This window comes from Musca domestica, unplaced genomic scaffold, assembly GCF_030504385.1.
Source record: "Musca domestica strain aabys unplaced genomic scaffold, Musca_domestica.polishedcontigs.V.1.1 3, whole genome shotgun sequence".
NCBI lineage: Eukaryota > Metazoa > Arthropoda > Insecta > Diptera > Muscidae > Musca > Musca domestica.
Window position 1 is genome coordinate 15,728,165 of NW_026712299.1, and position 23,096 is coordinate 15,751,260.

The 23,096-nt window shown below is 33.6% G+C and overlaps 1 protein-coding gene across 5 annotated transcripts; it reads right to left on the minus strand.

Moving 5' to 3' along the window:
• Positions 1–2,910: 2,910 nt before the first annotated feature.
• Positions 2,911–20,694, minus strand: LOC101895490 (serine/threonine-protein phosphatase 1 regulatory subunit 10). Of its 5 annotated transcripts, none has more exons than XM_020037350.2 (6): positions 20,645–20,694; positions 17,066–17,382; positions 16,824–16,921; positions 16,329–16,603; positions 12,001–13,854; positions 2,911–5,273 (listed from the first exon to the last, which is right to left on the minus strand). In XM_020037350.2, exons 2-6 carry the CDS (start codon positions 17,066–17,068, stop codon positions 3,292–3,294), a joined length of 4,212 nt encoding a protein of 1,403 aa, XP_019892909.1. In that variant the 5' UTR covers positions 17,069–17,382; positions 20,645–20,694; the 3' UTR covers positions 2,911–3,291. The 5 variants fall into 5 exon arrangements, with proteins under 5 accessions (XP_019892909.1, XP_019892907.1, XP_019892908.1 ...); XM_020037348.2 differs by lacking the exon at positions 20,645–20,694 and adding an exon at positions 20,246–20,634; XM_020037349.2 differs by lacking the exon at positions 20,645–20,694 and adding an exon at positions 17,630–17,872.
• Positions 20,695–23,096: the final 2,402 nt, after the last annotated feature.

Sequence of the window (23,096 nt, forward strand, 5' to 3'; positions counted from 1 at the left end):
GTGACCCTTTGTGGGTGAGGTACCAGAAGGGGTTCGCAGATATATATTCTTCACAACAGATCTTGTGTGTATGTGCGGGATTAGAAGAAAGTTGAATAACCATTTCACTTTCTTTGAGCGTTCCGTTTCTTAACATCTTGAAACCAATGTGGAGGAGAAACCAGAGAAATGGTCCGATCCTTCCCATCTGTATAACAGATCTTGAGTTGATAGAAATATTGAGATGTACCGAGTCTGAATGGAAATGGATGTTAATTTCGCGTTTCATTAGCTTCATAGATATTCAAAATTTTGACTCTATGTGGGGGAGATACAAGAAGGAGTGGACCGATATATTCCATGTTCCCAGCATATCTTTTTTTAGTAGAAGTATTGAGATGTGTGAAATTTGAAGAGAATCAGATGCTTATTTCTCGTTTAACGAGCTTCATAATTATTCCAAATTCTGACACTTTCCCATCTCCGAACTCGATCTTTGATTATAATATTACGATGTACCAAGTTTGAACCAAATCGGATACTCCCTTCAAGAGTTATCGTGTACACCAGCCAGCCAGCCAGGCAGACGAACGGACATCGTTAGATCGACTCCAAATGACCAGAAACGGGTTTGGTCCAAAAAGAGAGTCTAAAACAGTTGTTTCGTTTTAGTCTTATTAAATGATATATACTCTCCAGCCATGTGGCTGAGGGTATAAAAATACCTGATAGCTGTGTGTTTTGAGGTTTTACTACTCCTGGTTGTAGAAGAGGATCAGTCAAAAACTTAGATTCAGAAAAGCACAGAGCAAATTAATTCTGCTAGACTATATACGCTATTCGTGGCATAATTGCAGCTTTGAACTTTCCTATTTAAATGTTATTCTGCAAAGCTCCAAAAACCAACAGACTACACTTTGATGTCTGTGGCGATGTTAAGTGTTTTTGTATAAGAAAATTACATGAAAATATTAATTCTTAAAAAAATAAAAATATTATGTTTTCCAAAGCGTCAAATTCAACAGGTAATCTCTTGAGGTGGTATGAGTTTTTGTTGTCGTTGTTAATTCAAATACATAAAGGTATGTGAAAGAAAAATATTGCACATATCCACTTATGTATGTTTAATATTGCTGGACTATTTTCGCTGTTCGTTGCATAAATACAGCTTTGAACTTTCCTATTTAAATGTTATTCTACAAAGCTCCTAAAACCAGCAGAGTACACTTTAATGGGAAGAGAATGCTTTTTTCTTAATTTAATTTTATTATAAGAATAATAATAATTTTTTAATAAGAAAAATAATTTTATTAATAAGAAAAATGCATAAAATTGCTTTCTAAAAAAGTTTATTCTTAAAAAAATTAAAAATCTTATTTTTTCAAAGCCTCAAATTTAACAGGTTATCTCTTGAGGCGGTATGAGTTTTTGTTGTATTTGTAAAATCAAAACATAAAGGTGAAAGATTTTCATTGCTCGCTGAAAGCTTTTGAAAGTTCATTGATGACATTTGAAAGCTGTTCTGAACTGAAAACTGCCAATGGTGGGATCTTCCTAACCGAAATGTATTTGAAATGTGGAACCGCACGTTCAAGAACATATCTAAATATATGATGTCTCTAGCCCGACATTACAAATTTGCCAACACAGAATGATGTGAGAATTAGAACATAAACCCATACGAAGGATTACAATCGCTACTGCCCGGACATTGTGGAATTCATACCTAACTGTCAAACTCAGCAGCACCGAAAGCCCTGCATCCAGAAGCCGTCCTTTATGTTATTACATCCACCAACGACAGCAAACTAAGGATTTTACTGCCAAGGGTTACACTGGCTCATTTGAGATGGGTATAGTCAAAACTACTCTTAGTGCCAGAAGACTTATGTCCGGAATGTCGACATGATATAATGCATTTTTTTAGTTGTGATTTTCGGCCCAGAAATATCACGCAGAACACATTCGACCTTGGCCTAAATTGCACAACTCACATAAGATTATTTTTTATTTCAGGGACAATTCAAAGGCTTAAAATTCAGAAATGCCACAATATATATTTAAATGAATATTTAAAATTTGCCCTTCATAGAACAGTGTTGGATTTTTTTGTTAAATAATTAAAAAATAATAGCTTTCTATTTTTCTTTTTTAGTTCAACATTGATTGATTTTATTTATTACTTTTATACTTTTAATAAAATAGGTACTATTTTAGATTGTACAAAACCTACATAATTCTTATTTAAATTAAGTAAATTGATGTTGTGTTTTAATGTATATTTAAAATAAAACAACTTAAATTTAAGTTTTAATCTTTACTAGGTACACTAAGCCATATATATATTATGTTTGTATTGGCGGCCAGTATAATATATAACAAAAAAGGGGAAACGAAAACAAGTTCAGTTTGTACAAAATTGAAATATTTCTTTTTATATTGATTACATTTCTATTATAATTACTACAATTTTATGTGGGTATATAGTATATAGTATGCCATGTTGGTTTGATGATTAAAACGACATTTTCATTTGAAATTAAATAAATTACAACACAAAGTTAAGAAAAAAATTAGCGAGATTTCAATTTTACAGAAAAATATAAATGAAATGCGAATGTCTTTACATGACCCGATCTGTGCATGGTTAATGCAAGATTGGAACGAATGCATATCAGAGATGTATGCCTAATAGCTAAGCGCAAAACAAGATACAATTTCTTTTCATAAGGAAGTATTTGTTTTGTTTTATAAAACAACAATTTGGGGAAATGCAAAATGGTACGTTCATTGATTGTAAAAAATATATAGAGTTATGAATATATTGAACGACATGTTTCTTTAATGTAGATGCTACCTCTATTTGCTTATTAACATTATATATTGGGATACTCAATTTCTTAAGAGATAGTTTAATTTTAATAGATATCTTTTATTTTATACGATTTGTTTTTAGTTTACATATTTTACTTCACTTCTAATATAGAAATAATTCATAGTTCAACATAATATTTATGAGCTTTTCATTAAAAAAATTATATTTTAATAAACATGGTTATGTGGCATTGGATACAGCAATAACAAAACAGTCTTTGAGATCTCTCTCTTCCGATCTGGATAACTTCCAGCAGTTCATTGTTTCTTTCTTGCTCTAGATAGAGGCTTTTATGGTCTAACTTGAAGCGTCGGCCGGATTCCAGCAACAACACATTAAGTAAGATTATCACAGTCATTTTTTGATTTGAGGTCAAGCGCAGGGGAATGTATCGACGTTGTCTCATCTTCATTGGGCGAAGAAGAGTCAGCCCATTCCTATATGCGTTTACTCTTGGAAGGATGTATAAACTTACATGACTTGCCTAGGCGGCAATGACCACGCATAAAAGCCTTACAGACGCCGTTATTGTTATTGCCATTTCCGCCACCACCATTTCCACGATTATTTGGACCAGGGCCAGCTGGTCGCCAATTGCCACCGCCACCATTGTTGTCTTGGAAGTTGTTTCTCCAATTACCACCATTGTTACGGTTATTGGGTCCATTCATCATATTTGGACCGTTCATCATATTGGGACCATTCATCATATTGGGACCGTTCATCATATTGGGTCCATTCATCATATTGGGGCCATTCATCATATTTGGACCGTTCATCATGTTAGGTCCATTCATCATGTTAGGACCATTCATCATGTTGGGGCCATTCATCATATTGGGACCGCCAAAGTTATTACCAGGTCCCGAGAAAGGATTCATTGGACCTGGACCACCAAATGGATTGTTGTTATTACCGGGACCGAACTGATTGTTGAAATTCGGTGAGGGGCCATTATTCATCATATGACCAGCCCCACCCATGGAACGGGGTGGGCCACCCATATCCATTATGGGACTTCCATGACTGTTATTGAATGGATTGCCATTACCACCGCTTCCCATCATGGGTACATTGCCACCTACCATGCCATTGGGTGATCTTTGCCAATGACCTTGTGGACTATTTTGCATGGCATTAATTGGTGGACCATTGGGTGTATTAACACCGAAGGGATTAACATTATTATTGAAGGGAGCTGCTTTGGCGGCAGCTGCCACATATGCAGCACCCAAACCAACAGCATTATTAGGAGGTAAAGCACTACCCATTAATGTCTTGGGACCACCAAACATATCAACAGGACTGCCCAAACCACCGGTGCCGGCCATAATGGCAATATCACCATCCTTTGGTGAGCCCCTTGGTTCTGGCCAAGGCATGCTTGTAAAGTCATTAACAGCATCTGGATTTCCTGTCAAATCGTCCAAGGGTATCAGTGGTATATCATGATTGAAAACTGGTTCAATCTCAGCTTCAGCCGGCGAGTCGGGTATGAGAGCATGAGTAAAGTACAATGCCCGCAATGTAGTCATTTCACGTTCCGCTTGGATTTTTCTTTGCTTCGACTGGCTGCCGTCGGGATGTGGTGGTACATCGTCCACTTCAATTAAGGGCCGCCAGCTTGTTTGTGGTTCCATGTTATCTTCCTGATTGAATCCACGTCGAGCCATTACAATGGCATCACGTTCATTGAAACGTTCCAAATTTTTCATATCCATAAATGAGGTCTTGGTAACATTGACACGTTCGTTTTCATCAAGTTCAAAGAAGCGTATCTGTTCCAGGGATTCCTGGGGACGCCATGTCAACTTCTTCTTGGGTCCCTTGCGACGATGTAACATAAGAACACCGGGTGGACCATTGGGACCACAACCAGGACCGGGTTTCCTAACGACCACAACATCACTTGTATTATCGGAAGATGCATCATCATTGGCTGTATCTTCTTTGGCCTTCACCCCCTCCTCGCCTTCTTTGGTAATGTCAATTACTCCTGCACTGCCACTGACATCCTCCAAATCCTTCTTCTTTTCCTGGGCTACCTTCTGTTCTATATCTTCCTTGACTTTCTTCAATGGAATGTCATCGTCATCATCTTCATTTTCCTTGTCAGTATTTTGATCATCGTCGGTGGATTTCTTACTAGCTGATGTTGTCTGATCTTGTTCTTCGTTTTCTTTGTCCGATTTTGAATCTTCTGTCTTCGATTCATCCAAGGTATCTTGATAGAATTTCAATGGTGCAACCTTAGGCATATCTGGACTAGTTGGAGGTGATGGACCCTCCTTGCCGGTCGCTGGACTGGATGCTGTAGCAGGTAAGGGGGTATTGGCACGTTTGCGTTTTGCCACTTTTTTGGGTCCTGTTGCTGCCGACAGAGCATCTGAGAAGAGATTCGTCTCAACCAGGGTTTGTACTGCAAGCAAAAACAGAGAAAGGTAGAAAATTAGTATTTCGTTTTTGTGATATGGATTGAGATATATATTCAAAATTATAATAAAGAGAAAACTGGGCATTTCATTGAGTTGAGCTTTTGCAATCATTTATTGAGGATGCTGAAAAGAGATGTAAGCACAAAAATAGCAAAATCTTTTCTTAGTGTAGGTAAGGAGTTCATATGAAATTATAAAATAAATTCAATAATTAGGGTATAATAATTAGGGTATTAATAGTAACCATAGTAAGCATAACAAAAATACTTATAATATTATTACCACTAACAATAATAATAAAAACTGAATGAAATTGGCAAATGAAAGAATACGAGTGACAGTGAGGACTGCTTCCAGCAATATTAACTACAATTCATTGAAGGAAATTGAAGACTAAGGCGCGTCGTAGAAAAGAAAAAGGGAAACAAATCCAGAAACACTTTATATCAAAGCAAAGCTGGCAGAATTAGAAACTAACTACCGTCTAAGAAGGCAAGAAAGAAATCCACATCGGTTGAATGTTATAAATAAGAAGTCTTATAAGCCTTGAAAGAAAGATTTGCCCTATGTAAGATCATGGATCAGAAAGCAATTAAATAATATTAATATTTCATTGTCGGAATGAGCAGAATTGTATAGACATACAAAAAGGGGAAAAACATAGACGTTGATTGACAAAATGGAAATATAAAGGGCAATTATCTTCCACAAGTAACGAAATTAGGAGGAAATTTTAAGAAATCAGTTCGCAATTATTTGCTATAAAGATGCTTAGAAGAACCCTTACGCAATTTGTATCGCAAATATTATAACATTTTCACTTAAAATATAAAATCCTATAACATCCGATCTAAATAAGCTATATACAAATATTTTAAACCCAGTAAATAAACGCTTTCGATAGTTCCTTTGAGCTTGGTAGTAAAATATCGCTGTTTTAATGTTTCAATTATTTTGTATTGTATGAACCCAATGTCAGAATTGTAATTGCGGGCTGTACTTTGTTAAATAGATCTTAAAACAGATCTTAATATTTAACATAATGCACCGCGATTTCTCCAAGTATGAAGTTGGGCAGCTGAGGCAAATTTAACCTATTCTATTATGATCTTGATGCAAAAACTAGTCTTAAAAGTAATTGGAAAAGAAGCGATGGGGACAACATTGTTCCTCTTTTTAATATAAATCTATCGGAATGTTAATATAGAATATGAGGGACAGGCTTTTACAAAGGGTTCAACTTAGCTTGCCTTTAATTAAGCAGCTCATTACGAACCAGCTTCGTTAAATGTTATTATGTCAACTGTTCATTTCTGTGCTATAGAAAACTATTAAAATCCTAATAACTAATCGTCTTAGGATGACTGGAGCTAGTTACTCACGTTGAAAACCGAAAAACTATTATATTAGGCCAAATGAAATCGTATCCTTAAACATGCAAAACCTTCGAACTATAGGTGCACAAAATGTTAAATAGGAAGAGAATGTAATAACATTTTTGTTAAATTGTCTATCGGGCATGTTTAAAGTCTTATATAATATAGGGATAGCGACGCAATGTGAAAGAGTTCAGATGAAGTTGTTTTATAAACTATATACTGGACTTTGTATTCCTTCTTTAATTACAATGATATATATCCTTGTATATATACAATATTATCAAGTATTTCAACCAGTCGGTTCCGGAAGCTGAATGGTAATTGTCTTAAGAATGCAATTTGAAATTTAAATGTTGAAATCCAATCATTTGGAAATCACAGTTGAGGTTTTTACACTATATGTAAGAGTTTGACCAAGAAACTAAAATTCTAACTACTCTCGGGAATTTGCAAACCATTTGAATGACACAATTTAAGTACATTAAAATAACATAATGTTACATAGAAAATGTTACATTTCCAATTCTGACATCATATTATGCCATCTTATTTGAATATGGGTAAGCCTATATCGGTTTAGTATTTTGAAGAATCGACATCTATCTATTCTGCTAGTTCGGAAATTTGAAAGATATTGTTAATACATCGAACTGGCATACCAAATACCAGCATATTTAAACGATGATCTGGTCTATGCATCTGTCACTTTATCTACAATCAAATATCATGTTCCGATATAAATTTTTGTCAAAATCATGGAGACACATTGCGACACATTTTGGGCTCATGATCTGTACATTAAAAAGGAGCTCATGGATTTCAATTTCCAATAGAAACAACATACAGAAATTAACAAACAATGTTAATGAGGAAGGGTATTTAAATCGGAATTGCCGAAATGGTTCTTAAGTTAAAACAGGTATAAACATTCAATATTCTTCAATGGAAATGTACAACAAATAGTATATTGAATACGTATCAGTCTATATATCTGTATTGAACCAATGTTTTATAAGATTTGTAAGACAACCAATATTGGATAAGTAGGAGGGGCATAGAATGAAGTTTATGTTTATGTCAATAGCTCCAGTACTATAAGCATCTGATCCAAAGCAAGAGAACAGTAATTATAACAGCAGAGTTAAGAAGAAACTTAAGATTGAAAATAGAAATTTATAGACAAATTCTTTATAATTAAATCAGGTAAAAATATGAATGAGCTCAACACGAACTCAATAAAGCTTATGTAAAGCAAAAGTCCTGTAGATCTAATGGTCTTACATAAAACGATCCACAATTCCTCCCCTTTTCTCTTTGAAAAGTATATCCACTAACGTGTTGTGAAAACAATATAGACTATGGAGCTGTCGAAAACCTTAAATAGCTTCTTTCAAATCTAATCTAAATGCTAAAGGAACGCCTCTTTCACTCAAAGCCATTATTCAGCAAGAATATTAAAAATTGTGTCAAAAAAAAACTTAAGTGTAATTGGGGTTTATTTCTCCATCGAATTTCAGTTGTCATATCGAAATGAAAACGGAAGGAGAAAGGCTTCAAATCCTATCTCATTTTCACTAACTTAACTCATTCCAAAAGAACAGGAAGATTCCTCCCTGTTTATTTTTAATAGGACAAGTAAGCAAGCCATCCCCAAAAGTGAACTGTTAATGCTGGATAGCAATCCATGTGTGTTTTCGACAAAATGTCATTATTTGACAGGTCTAACACGATCATTTGAGTGGTATTTTTTACCAATATTAAATTTGCGGTTCTTTTACTTGGAGCAGTCAAAAACGACATTCATAATAAAACGAATTGAACCTTTAAGATTGACAAGAAAATCTGAAGAGTGGAAATATGAAAATAAAAATCAATGCATTTGGCAGATAAGCTCAATTCAAATACTTCCTCATACTACTCATCAGTAATTAGATTAAAAAGAAATTGAAATCCTTTCAGGGGACATACATTTTAATCATTCATCGTATGTCTTCAAAAATAGGCATTCTATTATGAAAATGCAGGTCAAAATGTTTCCTGGATTCAACTTAGAAATATATTAACCAAGATATTTCCATCACCTAGTTTCTCACTCTACTACATCATCATCATCATCATCTAAAACATATCACAATTGTCGCCTCTAGCTCTCATGCCCTTGAACGTACAAGTCAAGTGAAGCAGTCAGTGTGTGTGTAACAAATCAATCTTATAGCCAGAAATTGCTCATTACTACATCGACTACTACCAAACTTCAAGGACTATTCATTGGTTGATTTTTGTATTTTTTTTTGTTTGTATGTATTTTATTGATTGCAATAAGTAAATTTTTTATTATTGCAGTTTCTTTTTTTCAATTATAGTAAGTTTAAATCTAGGTGTAAATAAAAATAAAATATATCATATTGTATACTTATCACATATAGTTTGCATTGCCATACATCACCCGTTAAGTAACCCCTTTTTTTGGGGGTTAAACAAGTTCACCGCGATCACCATTATTGTTTACGCACGCGTTGCTCATTTTTTGTGACGTTTTATAAGTTCTTTTTTAAGAACGGAAGTGGTGGATTTGGATGGTAATGTTGGAAATGTCGTTGCCATTTACATATTTTTTTTTCATCTCACGGAGTAGGAGAGGAAGATATGTTTTTTTTTTTTTTTTTTTTTTTTTGTTAAAAATTATTAATCTTGTATCTAACCTCGTTGATGTCATAGGAAGAGCTGCTGACGTTTTTCGCAGGTTGTCGAAATCAATACAAACACGAGATATTTCCGATTTTCTCCTGCAATGCGATTATCTAACTAGCCAACAACAATATTTACATATGTTTTGGTCCGTTTTTTATTTAATAACAATAAAACGAAGATTTATTTCATTTTCCTCCCGACATTTTGTTGGAGTTTTTCACCTTTATCAAGAGTGTATGTTACTGAGGAATTTTGGTAGCAAAAATATGTTTTTAAAATTAATAACAAATTGCTTTTAATGTTGTCAACTCACAAAATTTTTCGGTAAATTAAAGGTATCACTTGTATGAAACCGATTTTTGCCATAAGGGTAAATAAATAGAGATATTCACTACTGAACCCACAAATATTTCTGATCCCTTAATTCATTACCTCCGTGCCTAAAAATGACAATTTCTTTCTTATGGTAGAAGTCATGTCAATTTGATTTTCCAATGTAAATGTTTAAACGGATTGTGCATTATTTCGGAGAAAGAAATGAGTTCGAGAGAAACTCGTTAAAACACAGTTCTAGTGTCTTACTGCAATTTCCGTTTCTCCAGAATAATAGTCAAATTAAAGGTCGTCACCAATCCTTTAAATTTGAGGTTTCTTCTTTCATAGACTAGATGAACTTGCGAATTTCGCTTTCTTAGAATCTTTTGTTTCCTCAGAATAATACTCAAATTTTTTGAAAACCAGAAGAACTTTCCAAAAAGAAACGGTTCTATAGGTGTCAAGATGGAACACAATCATCGAAAAAAAAATAAGCAAACGCGATATCTTACAGCATTTAATAAACAGCGTATTTTAGTACTCAACATGTCGAATATATTGATCATCGGATCGCCATTGGAAGTCCTTTTAGCACGCAATGGGTATTATGTTTATCTAGTGCAACCACTGGGTACATTCCCTAATGGAAAAGTGCACTGGAAAAGTGGGATGGACGTATAGAAATGGGTATTGCTTCAAATCAATGAATGAATGACTACATTACTTAAGAAAGGTCGATACTATTCCTTTAAGTTTGGGTTGGTTGTATTCTTTCAGAAACTAGAAGTCTAAGAATAATACGCAAAAGAAAAGTCGTCACTATTCCATCAAGTTTGGCTTGGTTGTCTTCTTTCAGATACTAGAAGAAATGTTTTGTTTCCTATTTAGAAAGAGTTTAGTTGTCATATGGCCACCGTACAAGGCCTGGAGTAGAAGACAACCATCGAAAAGAAAATTGAGAAAAAGCGATGTCTCACACAACATCAGGCTGTTTTAGTACTAAACGTCTCGTCTTGGTAATTCGCCATTAGGCTTTTTTGGGACGCAATGGGACGTATGAAAATTCATATTGATTCAAATAGGAAAAACAAATGTTAGCTCTTGAACGTTCCCAACCTCAATGAAAATGATTGGTTCATATCAATGAATGAACGAAAGATTACTTAGCCAATAGGGCAGTTTTTATTACAAATGACAAGTTCATTCTTTTGAGTGTATAGAAAAATAATGCCCTCTAGTAGAAATTTATAATGGAAGCCGCAAAGATTTCGATTGAAATAAGTTATAATTCAGGGCCTTTACATATGTATCCTAAAATCAACATCTTGGTGTTTGTATGAATCATTCCAAATGAAAATTACTTTGTAAGAAGGTACTTTTTTTAAAGACTTCAGTTATAGATTTCTAAAGTGAAAGGGAACCCCCTTCTTTAAGTCGATAGACAACCGATAATAAGTTTTCGGCATAAAAAAACATCGATTCAGTATCACTAAATAATATCCGATCCTAAAAAGTGCATAAAACCCTCCTACAGAAACCATTCCTGCCTTGACATAACCTCAACATATTTGCCAAATAAAATTGTTTTACTCATGCAAACAGCAACGTTTTCCAACACTACACTTTTCATTATAAACGTTGTTCTCTTTCGAGAATATTCTCTCTCAAAAATTTTCTCTTTCTTTCGAATTTCCGCATACACGGTGTGTAATAAAGCCATTAATGTTTTGAAAAAAAAAGAGCGAGATCAAAATCACATTCACCACACTAGAATATAACGTAAAATAACCGAAACGTTGCTGTTCAAAAAAAAAAATCATAGTAAACATCATCATCATCAACAACAACAACATAAAAAGTGAGGCCAATGATGATTTGCTTTCCTCCCTCTTTCTCTCTGTTAACACAGCTCTTCTCATCCATTGTTCAGCCAGCCAGCCAGCCAGTCAGTCAGCCAGCCATCTTCACAGGCAGCCAACAACAAACGGTATGAGTCATCAAACATTGGTGTGGAGTGGTTGCATGTTGACGTATGACACTGGGAGGAGTATAGCTATCACATGTTTTATATTACCAGCAACGCAACGGCAGCAGCATACACTTTTGTTTAAATTTTCGTATAACCACACACAATTTCTTTTTCTCAAAATGTAGAGGGTTAAAAATACGTTCGTTTGGGAGTAAACAATTAAATAAAAAAACCAAATAAAAAACAAAAAAGTTATACTTAATTGCAAAAGCCCCACACAATGAATTGCCATTGTTTTCTCTGAAAATAGATGAGAAAAACCAAAATTAGTAGGGGTTCTACAAGTCAAATACTTACTCTTCTTAGGGGGTATAAGTTTAATGGCTCCAGGCTTTTCGCTGGCAGAGGGTACACTGTTCATATCTATTTTAGGTTTCTTCTCTGTGGGTGAGTCACGCGGTGGAGGCGAGGATCTTTTCAGGGAAGAGGGCAGAGATGTGGGTAATATGGAGCCGCCCAAAACCGGTGTCACAGCACTAGAGGAGGGTTTCTTAAGGCCTTTGCGCGACGGTGGTGGTGGAGCTTCTTCAGTCAAACCATGGGAACGGAATTGAGATTTGTAGGTTTTTACGGTCTTAGACTTTTCGGCATCTTTACGAATTTCAATTGACATCGATGCCTTTTTGGAGGGGATTGTTATTGATGTGGGCTTGTTGGAGTCATCATTGTTAGCAGCAGTGGATGAAGATGTTGTGTCATCCTTGGATTTTTTACTTAGTTTCGCTAATTTATCTCCAGATGAAGATGAAGAAGACGATGACGAAAAATTGTTTTTGTCCTTTTCATAATCACGATCCTTATCTTTGTTCTTTGATGAAGATGATGACGAGGACGATGATGATGACTTTTCCTTATCACGGTATTTATCTTTGGAACTAGAAGATGAACTGGACTTTGATGACGAGGATCTGTGTTTGCTAGAACTGGAACTAGAACTGCTACGTTCTTTGTCTTTGCTGGAACTAGAGCGTTCCTTATCGCTTTTATGTTTATCACTTGAACTGCGATGTGATGAGGATGAGGACGACGATGATGATTTGGATTTGCTGGATGATGAAGAACTACTTTTCGATGAAGATTTGTGGCTGGAAGACGACGAAGATCTGTGGCTGGAAGAGGAGCTTTTTGAGGATTTGCTGCTTTCCTTGTCCTTTTCTCTTTCATTGCTGCTGCTACTACGTCTATCTTTGTCCTTGGAACTTTTACCTTCTTTACTCATAGATTTATCGGATTCATCAGATTTTTTGTCCTCGGATTTCTTTATGTCCTCGGATTTGTTTTTCACCTTTGCATCATCCTCATTACCACTGTTGCTGTCATTCTCTTTTTCTGGTTTATCCAAAGAGGAGCTGTTGTCATCAGTTTCCTCAATTTCATTGGGTTTAGTGTCATCCACAGCCGCATCAGTGGTATCTTCCACAGACTCTTCATCCTCTGCTTCATTCTCTTCTGGCACCTCATCATTGATGTCATCTTCTTCGTCTATTTCCTCTTCTTCTTCTTCTTTGTCACTTGATGGTGTTTCTGTCTTGACTACTGTTTCGTCATTACTGTTTTTGGGAACTTTGGCCAAGAATTGATTGCCATTTTTCACAACAATCTTATAGACCAAACCAGATTCTGTGGCTTTTTTCTGGGCAGGAGTTAGACTATAGGATGTGTTTGATATGGGTTCTGCAACATCACCCAAGGGATCTTTTTCTTCATCTTCCTCCTCATGGCATTCATCTTCTTCTTCGGCATCTTCGTCGTGTTCCTCTTCTTCTTCCTCCTCCTCCTCATCTTCATTTTGAGGTTCCTGTTTTGGAATTATTTTAGATTTTGTTTTGGCAGCATTTTGTGGCTGTCTTGCTGTAATTCCTGCCTTCATATTTTGTTGTTGTTGTGCTGCATTAAAGCTGTTTGCCTGGACTATTGTCGATGCCACTGTTTGTTGTGTTATGTTAACAGGAGTTACCATGGGTGCAACAACTGCAACAGGTGGTGATTTAACAACTGCTGCTGCTGTTGCTTGTGGTGTCATATTGTTAACTGTTGGCGTTGATGTTACAGCTGGTGGTGTTGTGATCGTATTGGGTAATGTAGCTTCGGGATTTTCTGTGACAACTTTAAGCCACTGTTCCACTAAACGTTTAGCTAGTATGCGTACGCCTAGAATAATGAAATAAACAGCTTAAATTAGTAAGGATTCTGGGTAGACAATATTATATGTTTCGTATAAATTATTGAAAAAAATCGCAATGACAACAATCATTTACGTTTCAAACAGTATTATACTTAGTCTTTACTATAGTGTTATATTGAGAAAATAATAAATTTTATATTGAATATATATTAAAAATTTCCTTGAAAGGAGTAAAAACTCGTTGAAAGGGAGTCATATTTAGGTATGTTGACACATTGAAAGGGCTAGCGCATTTGCCTAAATATAAATTGCGCATCCGAGTGATTATCATATATAGATGTATTGTTTTGGAATAGTTTGTAAATCATAAATACATTTGATTTAGAGGATCATAATTTAAACTTCATTTTCACAGATGTACACAGAAATGCTTTCGTAAATCCATTTTGAAGATCCACATGAAATGACTTGTAGCTTTTTTTATAACTTGAGAGCTTGAGTCAACAAAATAAGCGGGGGAGATACTCGACACTATTTTTATGTTACATAATAAAAATATTAATAAATAATAAAAAAAATTCTATGTACGTGTGTTAATTATCAAATTTGAAATGGGGAAAATCGAAACCGACCTTCTTCTATTGTAAACTATTACACCTTCACACTTTTTGTATTCTTATCAAGTTTTTATATTATGTTTTTATTTGCACTTAAAATGTATGGCGCACACAAAACAAGTTAGTATAGAAATATTTTATTTAAAAGCACTTCTCTCAATGACACAACGAGAGACAATAAAATGTGAATGGTTGTGAATGGGTACTAACACACCAAAGTCAAAATGTTGAATATTCACATTGAGTCATGTGTTTATTACTATATATGGGAAGAGAACAACAAACGGCTATCTATTTCTCTTTTGAAGAGCCGTAAATACCCAGAAAAAAACTACCTGCCCAATATATTTGTAAAAAGCAGCAGCAGCTGTTTTCAATCTCAACACCTTTATAAGGTAGTACCTATATTCTGCCCAACCGAGGGGTGCTAGGTAAGGAATTATTTGTGTTTCTTTCAATATGGTCAGGATGGTGTAGGTATCACAAATCACCTAGATCAGCAGCAGTTGGAAACGTATAACGATTGGTTAAATATCAGATGTTGGCTAATTCATTTGTCAATATACCACCTTAATAATGTAATGTCGAGCATGTTTGAGATATTTCATTAAAGAGACACTAATAACAAACACATGTAGTGCTGATAAGGCCACAAACATGGAAAGGAGATTAGTGGCACCTAGTCAAAACTACGGTTGTTGTTAGTACAGTCTCCACAGACACGCATACTTTCAAACATAGATAATCAGGGTTGTTTAGGTACGCATTGACATTTTTTGGGAATTCCCAATAAAATGCGTTTTAAATTGTGGATCACGTGACAAATTACAGGCATGAATTCTTTGAAGTGCATTTTTTCCAAGAAATGTTTTTAACATTAAAAAGAGGATATGTTTTCAAAAAGTTAAATATGGCCAACATATTTTAAATATTCTTGGGATATGAATTAGCTTTCTTGGTTTTAAAACATATTTCATGTGGTCTGGATCTGGTATTATGATATTTGTTAACCTTAGACATATGAGGACAGACTATATGCTTAAAATCTCTTTCTAGCGATGTAACATGGCTGATAAAATGAAGAATTAATAGGAATTTTATGTAAAATTCACAGTGCATTTCTCAAAATGCAAAAGATAGGATAAAATGTTACTTTAATTATGTGGATTTTTTATGTTAAAATTATATATAAAAGCCGAGATTGTATGCTATGAAATACTGACAACAGGGGCCCTCAAATATTGAGCATGAAACGAAACCATATAAGACAAAAGTATGCAATAAAACAAAGTTTTTCAACATCAGTCATCATCCTCAATAAAATTCCTTACAATAAGAAACATATACACCCATTACAAGGTAGGTATTATCAAGTCGAGACTCGGACGATCTTGCCTAATCCATTTTTATCTGAACAAAACCTATGTTTAATCTTAAAAATCTAGAGTCATTTTCAGCCCAAAAGTATGCTCATTAATTAATATTTCTAACAGAGCTTTTCCTTTGCCCAATATCAATAGATGGAATGCTATACAAAATTTCGAAACATTCTGAAATGCAATTTCTATACATTCTTGCATATATCGCCCCTCGTAACAAAGCATTTCAAATCTCTGTCTCAGCATTCAGTCAGCCTCTTCTTTATATATAAATGTAAATAAATCTCCATTTGTTTTTCGGGGTCTTTTCAGTACTTCCCAGTAGTTTTTAACCATGGACAATTCCAACAGAAGTTATCTAACCCATTCCCTCGATTTTTCTAAGTGGTATGGAATGTATAATTATTAAAGTGGTCTCAATTAAATTAATCGTTGCAGTGTGTTCTGAATATTTAAAAATGTAAAACATTGCAATTTCTTTTTTACGATATTCATGCTTCTTACCTTCATTACCGCCATCCTTGCAAAGACCCTTTACAAGTTTTGGGGCCGAGTTAATCTTGAGGCGATTGACATCCACAGGACACAGTAACAGCAATTCCAATATCTCTTGGACCAGCGGCCAATTCATGGCACGAATGGCGTCATTTAACCAGGTATATACCAAAGACCAGCCACCGGCGCCCATAAACTCTCCCAGCAATTCGGTTTTGGTACATTTTAGAATTTGCACATAAATGCATTTGGAAACCAATTTTTTGGAATATTTGGTCATCAAACTGTAAGTGAAAAAAATGTAGAGGAAATAGGAAAACATTCAATCAGTCAAAAAATACAACACTGTTATTGTAATAGATTAAAAGTGTAATAATGGCCGGCTGCACACACTAACAAAACAGAGATAACAATACACGAGGTGGTAATCTAAATAAAATACGTGCGAAGCCAACCAGTAAAACACTTGGTGGGGGGAATAAAACATTTTTTATTTATGCCTACCTAGCTAATCTTTTGACTTCTCCGGCGCTCAATATGCCGCCATTATCATCTAATAATACCTTAAGGCATTTCAATAACTGTATTGGCACTATACGTGGCTAAAAAAAACAATAACAAAAAAGCATTGAAAAAATTAAATGTCAATTAAACATCATAATTGGAAAGAATAAAACACATTTTCTATTCAATAATTATTTATTGGCATTTTGTTAGTCAATTATTTTTTTTAACCAAAAACTCACCATTTTCTTGATATTTTCTGGTAATTCTCCCTCAACAATTAACTGCAAAACTGGTATTTGTGTGTATCCGCAATCGGGGTATACAAATGGGTTTCTTTTGCTTTGCTTGCCTCTCTGGGGGGTTTATTACGTTTTACGTCATTTGTTTTCTCTCTTGTTTTCAATTAGACTTAACACAATTCTTTTGCGTAGTTACCGTTTGTTTTTTCTTTCCTTTTTTTGTGAAAATATATCTTCGTGATTACGTAATTGTCTTTTTATTTATTCCACTAATCCATTGATTTGTAATTTTCTTGTTTCTCTTTTCTATTAATAATCTACAATAAAAACAATTTTACAATTAATAATTTGCAAAACTAGCAAAAAATTCTCTGTACACATTTTTAACTTCATCAGTGCAGAGAAAAGAAAAACACACTTCAAACAAAAGGAAAGAAAGAAATGAAATCTTTCCCCTTTGCTGTTATTCAATTTTTTGCTTTATTTACGAAAAACAACAACAAATGTATTACCTAGCTTTATTTAAAATTTACAACAAAGATAATAAAACTAAATTCTGCTGACTTGATTTAAATGCGGGAAGGAATAAATATTGAAGCACGCTACGTGCAGTCTCCCTCGAATTCTCTTAATAACTAAACGCGTTGGTGCTGTACGGCAAATGTAAACACATGTCTACATTTGTAGTAGATTATGCTGGCTAACAGGGTGTTACATATCAATGTAATGTTAGAAGTGCATCGAGTCCCTATCCCAGCAAACGAAGTATATCGAAAATTGATTATAACATTTTTCGATAAGTTGTCAGTTGTGTTAGCATGGTAATCGGACAATATTGTTTGATCGATTTGTAAATGTAATTTATACATGCGACACTGCGAAACTAAATTTATCTTAAACGTCAAAAAAAAAACATTGCCTTTTTCTGAAAAGTTTCAAAAACAAAATTTCGATAACATAGTGTTTAAATTATTTTAATTTGTGATTAAAAATATATATGTATATAAATATTGAAAAATTGAGTTGTGGCTTTGAAAGTAAATTTTAAACACTTGCATGTAAAATTAAATGTGGCACATACTATAATTTGATATATTTCTTTTGTTTTTAGAAACGCATTCTCTAAAACATTTTCAATGTATCCACTAATAAAGCAGTAGTTGCAAAAACTACCGGCCAAATTTTCCAGACCGGCAAGAATCTACTAAATTTGCAATTTTCTTCGATATCGTATAGGAAAAATATTTTTTCATAGTAAAAAGTTTTACATAAAGCAGAAGTGTTGAAGTAGTTTATATGACCGTGGAAGACTCTATCGCGTATTTTTGCATTCCCTTGATTTACTGTTCATGTTATAGTAGGGGTTTATTACAGTTTAACCTCTTTTCTTTATTTGACAGATAAATTGACAGGTGCAGATATTCATGAATAGGGTAATTAAGACAATTTTCCTGTCCTAAAAAAAGCAACTGATTGCCACTTAATATAAAATGTTATCGATAAAACCGGAAGAAGACTGATTTATCGATATTGACCCTCTCGGTGTAGTTATTATCGGTATTATTTAACGCGTAAAATGGCTTAACACGCGCTTTAAACTTTGGCCATTATTATTTATTATATATAGAATGCATTTATGAATATGCATTTTGACAAGGATACGTCAAAGATTTAATTTTTTAAAGATATACTTCGCATTTGTTTTGTTTCGGAATCTGCAAGAATCTACTATTTTTCAAATTTTTCCAATATCACAAAGGGAAAATCGCTTATCGTAGTCAACATTTTTACAGTTACTCTGTTCCAATTTTTTCGATATCATAGATTTGTGTTCTATGAAATTTTGGAATAAAAAGATTTTCTTTATATTTTTCATTTGACCTATAAAGGGAGTCCGCCAAGTTAGAAATCTTGGAATCTCTGGCAACATTTATAAAACGAATATAATCATAAAATATATATTGAACATTGGCACTTCCGTGAGGAAACACCGAAGTTGAACATTTGCTCTGTTCTAAATCCCACAAGAACTTACAAGTTTTCTGATTTTGTACGATATATAAAATATATATCATAAAAGAAAGATCTGTTATTGTTATAAAACGTTTAATATCTTTTACTCGGTCCCACTACCTGTACGAATCTACTAGTTTTGGAGTTTTTTTCGATATCATGAAGGAAAAATAGGTTATTGTTTTAAAAACGTTTATATTCTTACAGTTCTGGAAAAACAACAAATTTAAACTATTCTTAAATAGTCAAAAGAAAAAAATCTTGATTACAAAATTAAAACTAGAGAATTTCTTGACGAATGATAAATAATAAAAATGTAAAGAAGAGAGCACATAACACTTTTTGACTGCCTTAAGTCATCGGCAGGCTTCTTCGGAAAAGAATAAGGAACTGTAGGGCCAAAATCGAACAAAGTCAACTTAAAACTCCTTTCTTCCCTTACGAAGAAGCCAGCCAAGTCATCGAAAAGTCAAAAAAGCGTTTTATATATTCTCACCTTCAGAATATAGTTTCCATTTAAACGTACTATAACTTCGTTATCAATAATACAATTAGATTTCGACTGCTTTTTTGGCGAAAGATAAATAATACAAAATGTAGAGAATACATTACAAGCTTTTTTTGACTGGCTGAAAAAAAAAAACAAAAGAGCCTAGGGTCAAAATTGAACTGAGTCAACCTAAAACTTCTTTGTTCCTCTACGAAGTAGCCAGCATATGACTTAAGCCAGTCAAAAAAGCGTTTATTTATTCTGACCTTAGGAATATAATTCAAATTAAACTTAATAATTATCGATAATAGTCGATTTCTATGACATTTGGATTTTGACAGATATGTAATCATTAAATAAGACAGCCATGGCTGAAGATGTTTGTTTTAAATGTGTTTACAAACATTTTCCCTCACAATTGAACAAACGATTAATTGATGTGAAGACCCCTTGTGTGTGCTATTGAAACAGAGCATAAATCGATAACAACACATACCGATACCAAACACAACTCAGCAATAAGGTTTTTAGCTTAGCTAAGAACCATACCAATACATTAAAACGGAATCTATTACAATTTTTATACACCTTTTTGTCAACGCCCCGTTGTACCGACGCCATTTTATTTTTATGTATACCAGGAAAAAATTATATACAACGCAATTTCACCATATTACCATAAAAGTACAGCAGCACACTAATCCAACGATGAAATCAATAACTCGTAATTAATTTTTCTTTTCGATTTGAGTGAAATATTTCACAATATGACTTATTTGTTTTTCTCAGGGACAGTCATTTCAAAATGGCCTAAATTAGTCAGCTTTTTTCTTAATTCTTTATCCATATTTTTTCTTTTCAACTTAGTGCTATTCTTTCTAAGCACACTCAAAATCTAACAATAAAAAGACTTGCATTTCGATATTTTGTTATGTATTATGTTACAACAAACAAAATTAACAGTTCAGTATTTATATTTTTCTTTCCAGTTTTCCATATATATAAGCAAAATGTATATTAGCTTATTTTTCTTTTCTTTGTTCCGAGTTTACCAAAAAATTCCACGTCCAACTCACCCGTATTCACAAAATTATCTGAACTGAAAACTTCATTTGCCTGTTTGGCAGAGTATCGATTCTACTATCGATTAATTGGTAGTTTATACAATCGAATATCGTATCTAATGACATACTCTTAAGCGGGGTACACAATATCGGTTTTAAATGGCAGTTTCATCAAAATCGTTTGATTCAAATTTGTCGGATTATTTACAGCGGCTATATTATCATTCATGTTGGATGTGCGTTTGTAAAATAAGCGTGATGTTCCAGGACATCGAAAAATAGTAAACACCGACCACGAATAGTTCGATATCAAAACAGACTGAATTAAAATATGCTCTTTGTACAATTTCACTTTTTGTAGAGTTTATTTGAGTTAAAATGACACCGAAAAACATGCATGTATAATTGACTTTACAGCTTTTATTTATTATTAATGCTTGAAATTCCATTTTATAAATTAAAATTCCATTTTATAGATACATTAAAATCACATATTTGATTGGATTTCGTATTGTTTTGATGTGCAAAACAATGGTGTTGCCTCTTCAAAAATAAACACAAAATGAAATTTTATGCGTCAGGCCCACAAACGTTACAATCGGTTGGTACAACATGCTAAATATAAAAAAAAAATGAATTTTTGTACAACCGAAGCACAACTTCTCCAAGTTGTACAACCAGTTGTATCATGTGTGGCTTACATATGATTACACTCCTTCTTGGGCCCCAAATATCGTTCATAAAGAAAAGAAATGCTAATTGCAAAATTTTATAAAATACACTTAATTTCGTATGTTAATAGAACAAGAATGGTTCTTCTTAGGAAAACACCAATGACGAAACTGGTAATGTGTACTTCCCTTTAAGTGACATAAAACCAAAAAAACTAACATATATGTTATCAGTTCTCTGTGAATTGGTGTAGATAAAAAATAAGGTTCAGAAAAGCGTTTTATTAATTTTTCAAATTTACCATAAAATTAAAATATAATCTTTAAGCGGATGAAGCACAATAGTATTTGCTATGGTCAAAAGTAGACCCATAAAAGCAGTAGCAATAAAAGTGTAGAATGGCGATTGGTATATGGAATATATGGAAGGTACAGGTAAGAGCAATACACATTTTTAAATATTTCCCCAAATAACCTTAATTTTAAGAATCTTGGGGGTAAAGAATCTGCAGCTACGACAAATTTTTCCAAATTGGTAATATACGGCTGAGGAAATCCTAAAACCCGAAGGACTTATGTATTCTGAATATCGTAGCAGATAAGTCATGTTACCAAAATGGAGCTTAAACATTTCATTGAATTCCATTAGATGTAATAGGAGAATATTTTTAAGTCATTCGTAAGACTTTCCACAATTTCTTGCTTTATATTTTATGTAACAAAAATAAGACGTGTAAACGTTTTGATTTCAGGTTTTAAATAGAAAATATGACAAAAACATAAAAAATGCTTCAAATCGAGGGAGCCCTACTAAATATGCATATTGGCATGGGTTATCATATAGTTGACCCACCCGATTTTTGACTTTTCTTTACTTTAAAATAAAACTTCTCACTTGGTGTTAAATTTTCATACGTTGAGTTTTACCGAAGAAAAGTCTCCACATGTAAAGCCTAGAAATCAACAGTGACCTCACTATCAAATTTCAGAATTTCTGCTCTACTCTTTACCCAATACAAAATTTAGTACCGAATATCAAATTGTGGGCATATTTTTCCACAAAATTGTTTGAAATTCGATATTTGAATCTCGGAATAGTTAAAAACTTCTTAGAAGGAAGTTTCCAATGTAGTTTCTCGTTTTGGTTCAGCCCCCATATTACGGTACCTTACGGTACTTTGTTATTTTGAAGACTTTTATTCTAATCTCGAACTCGATCGATTATTAAATCCCCATACTTTTATTTTTAAAGGGTTTATTTACTTCATGGCGGAGAGAAAAATGTGGAAGGGGATAGATCTTGTCTCCGTAAAAAGGTTATTTGTGATGTAACCCATAAAAACACTGATATATGTGTCTTCCATTATTAATACTACTTTCATCCTTTACTATTTTTTTGTTTCATGGGGTAATAAGGATATTTTTCGTCCGACTTAACAAACATTTAGAATTTTGCGTTTTAATGCTGTTGGTATTTCCCTTCCCTTGACATTTTTTGTGAACACTTACCGAAATTGTGAAAAAAATTGGAGATCGCCTACTACTTTATTTAAAGACCAATGGGGAATTAGAAATCAAACCATGGTACAATGATATGATATGATACCATATGATTTCAATTTTTTTATTTTCTTGGCTTAATATGTCATCTTTATTTGTTTATGTATGTGTTTTCTTTTCAATAACAAATAAATTGTTCAGAAAACATTCAAATTCGGGTGTTTTCAAAATGTTTATTTCAACGTATGCATCGACAAAATCTAGAGTTTTTGTAGCGAAATAATCGTTTAGAG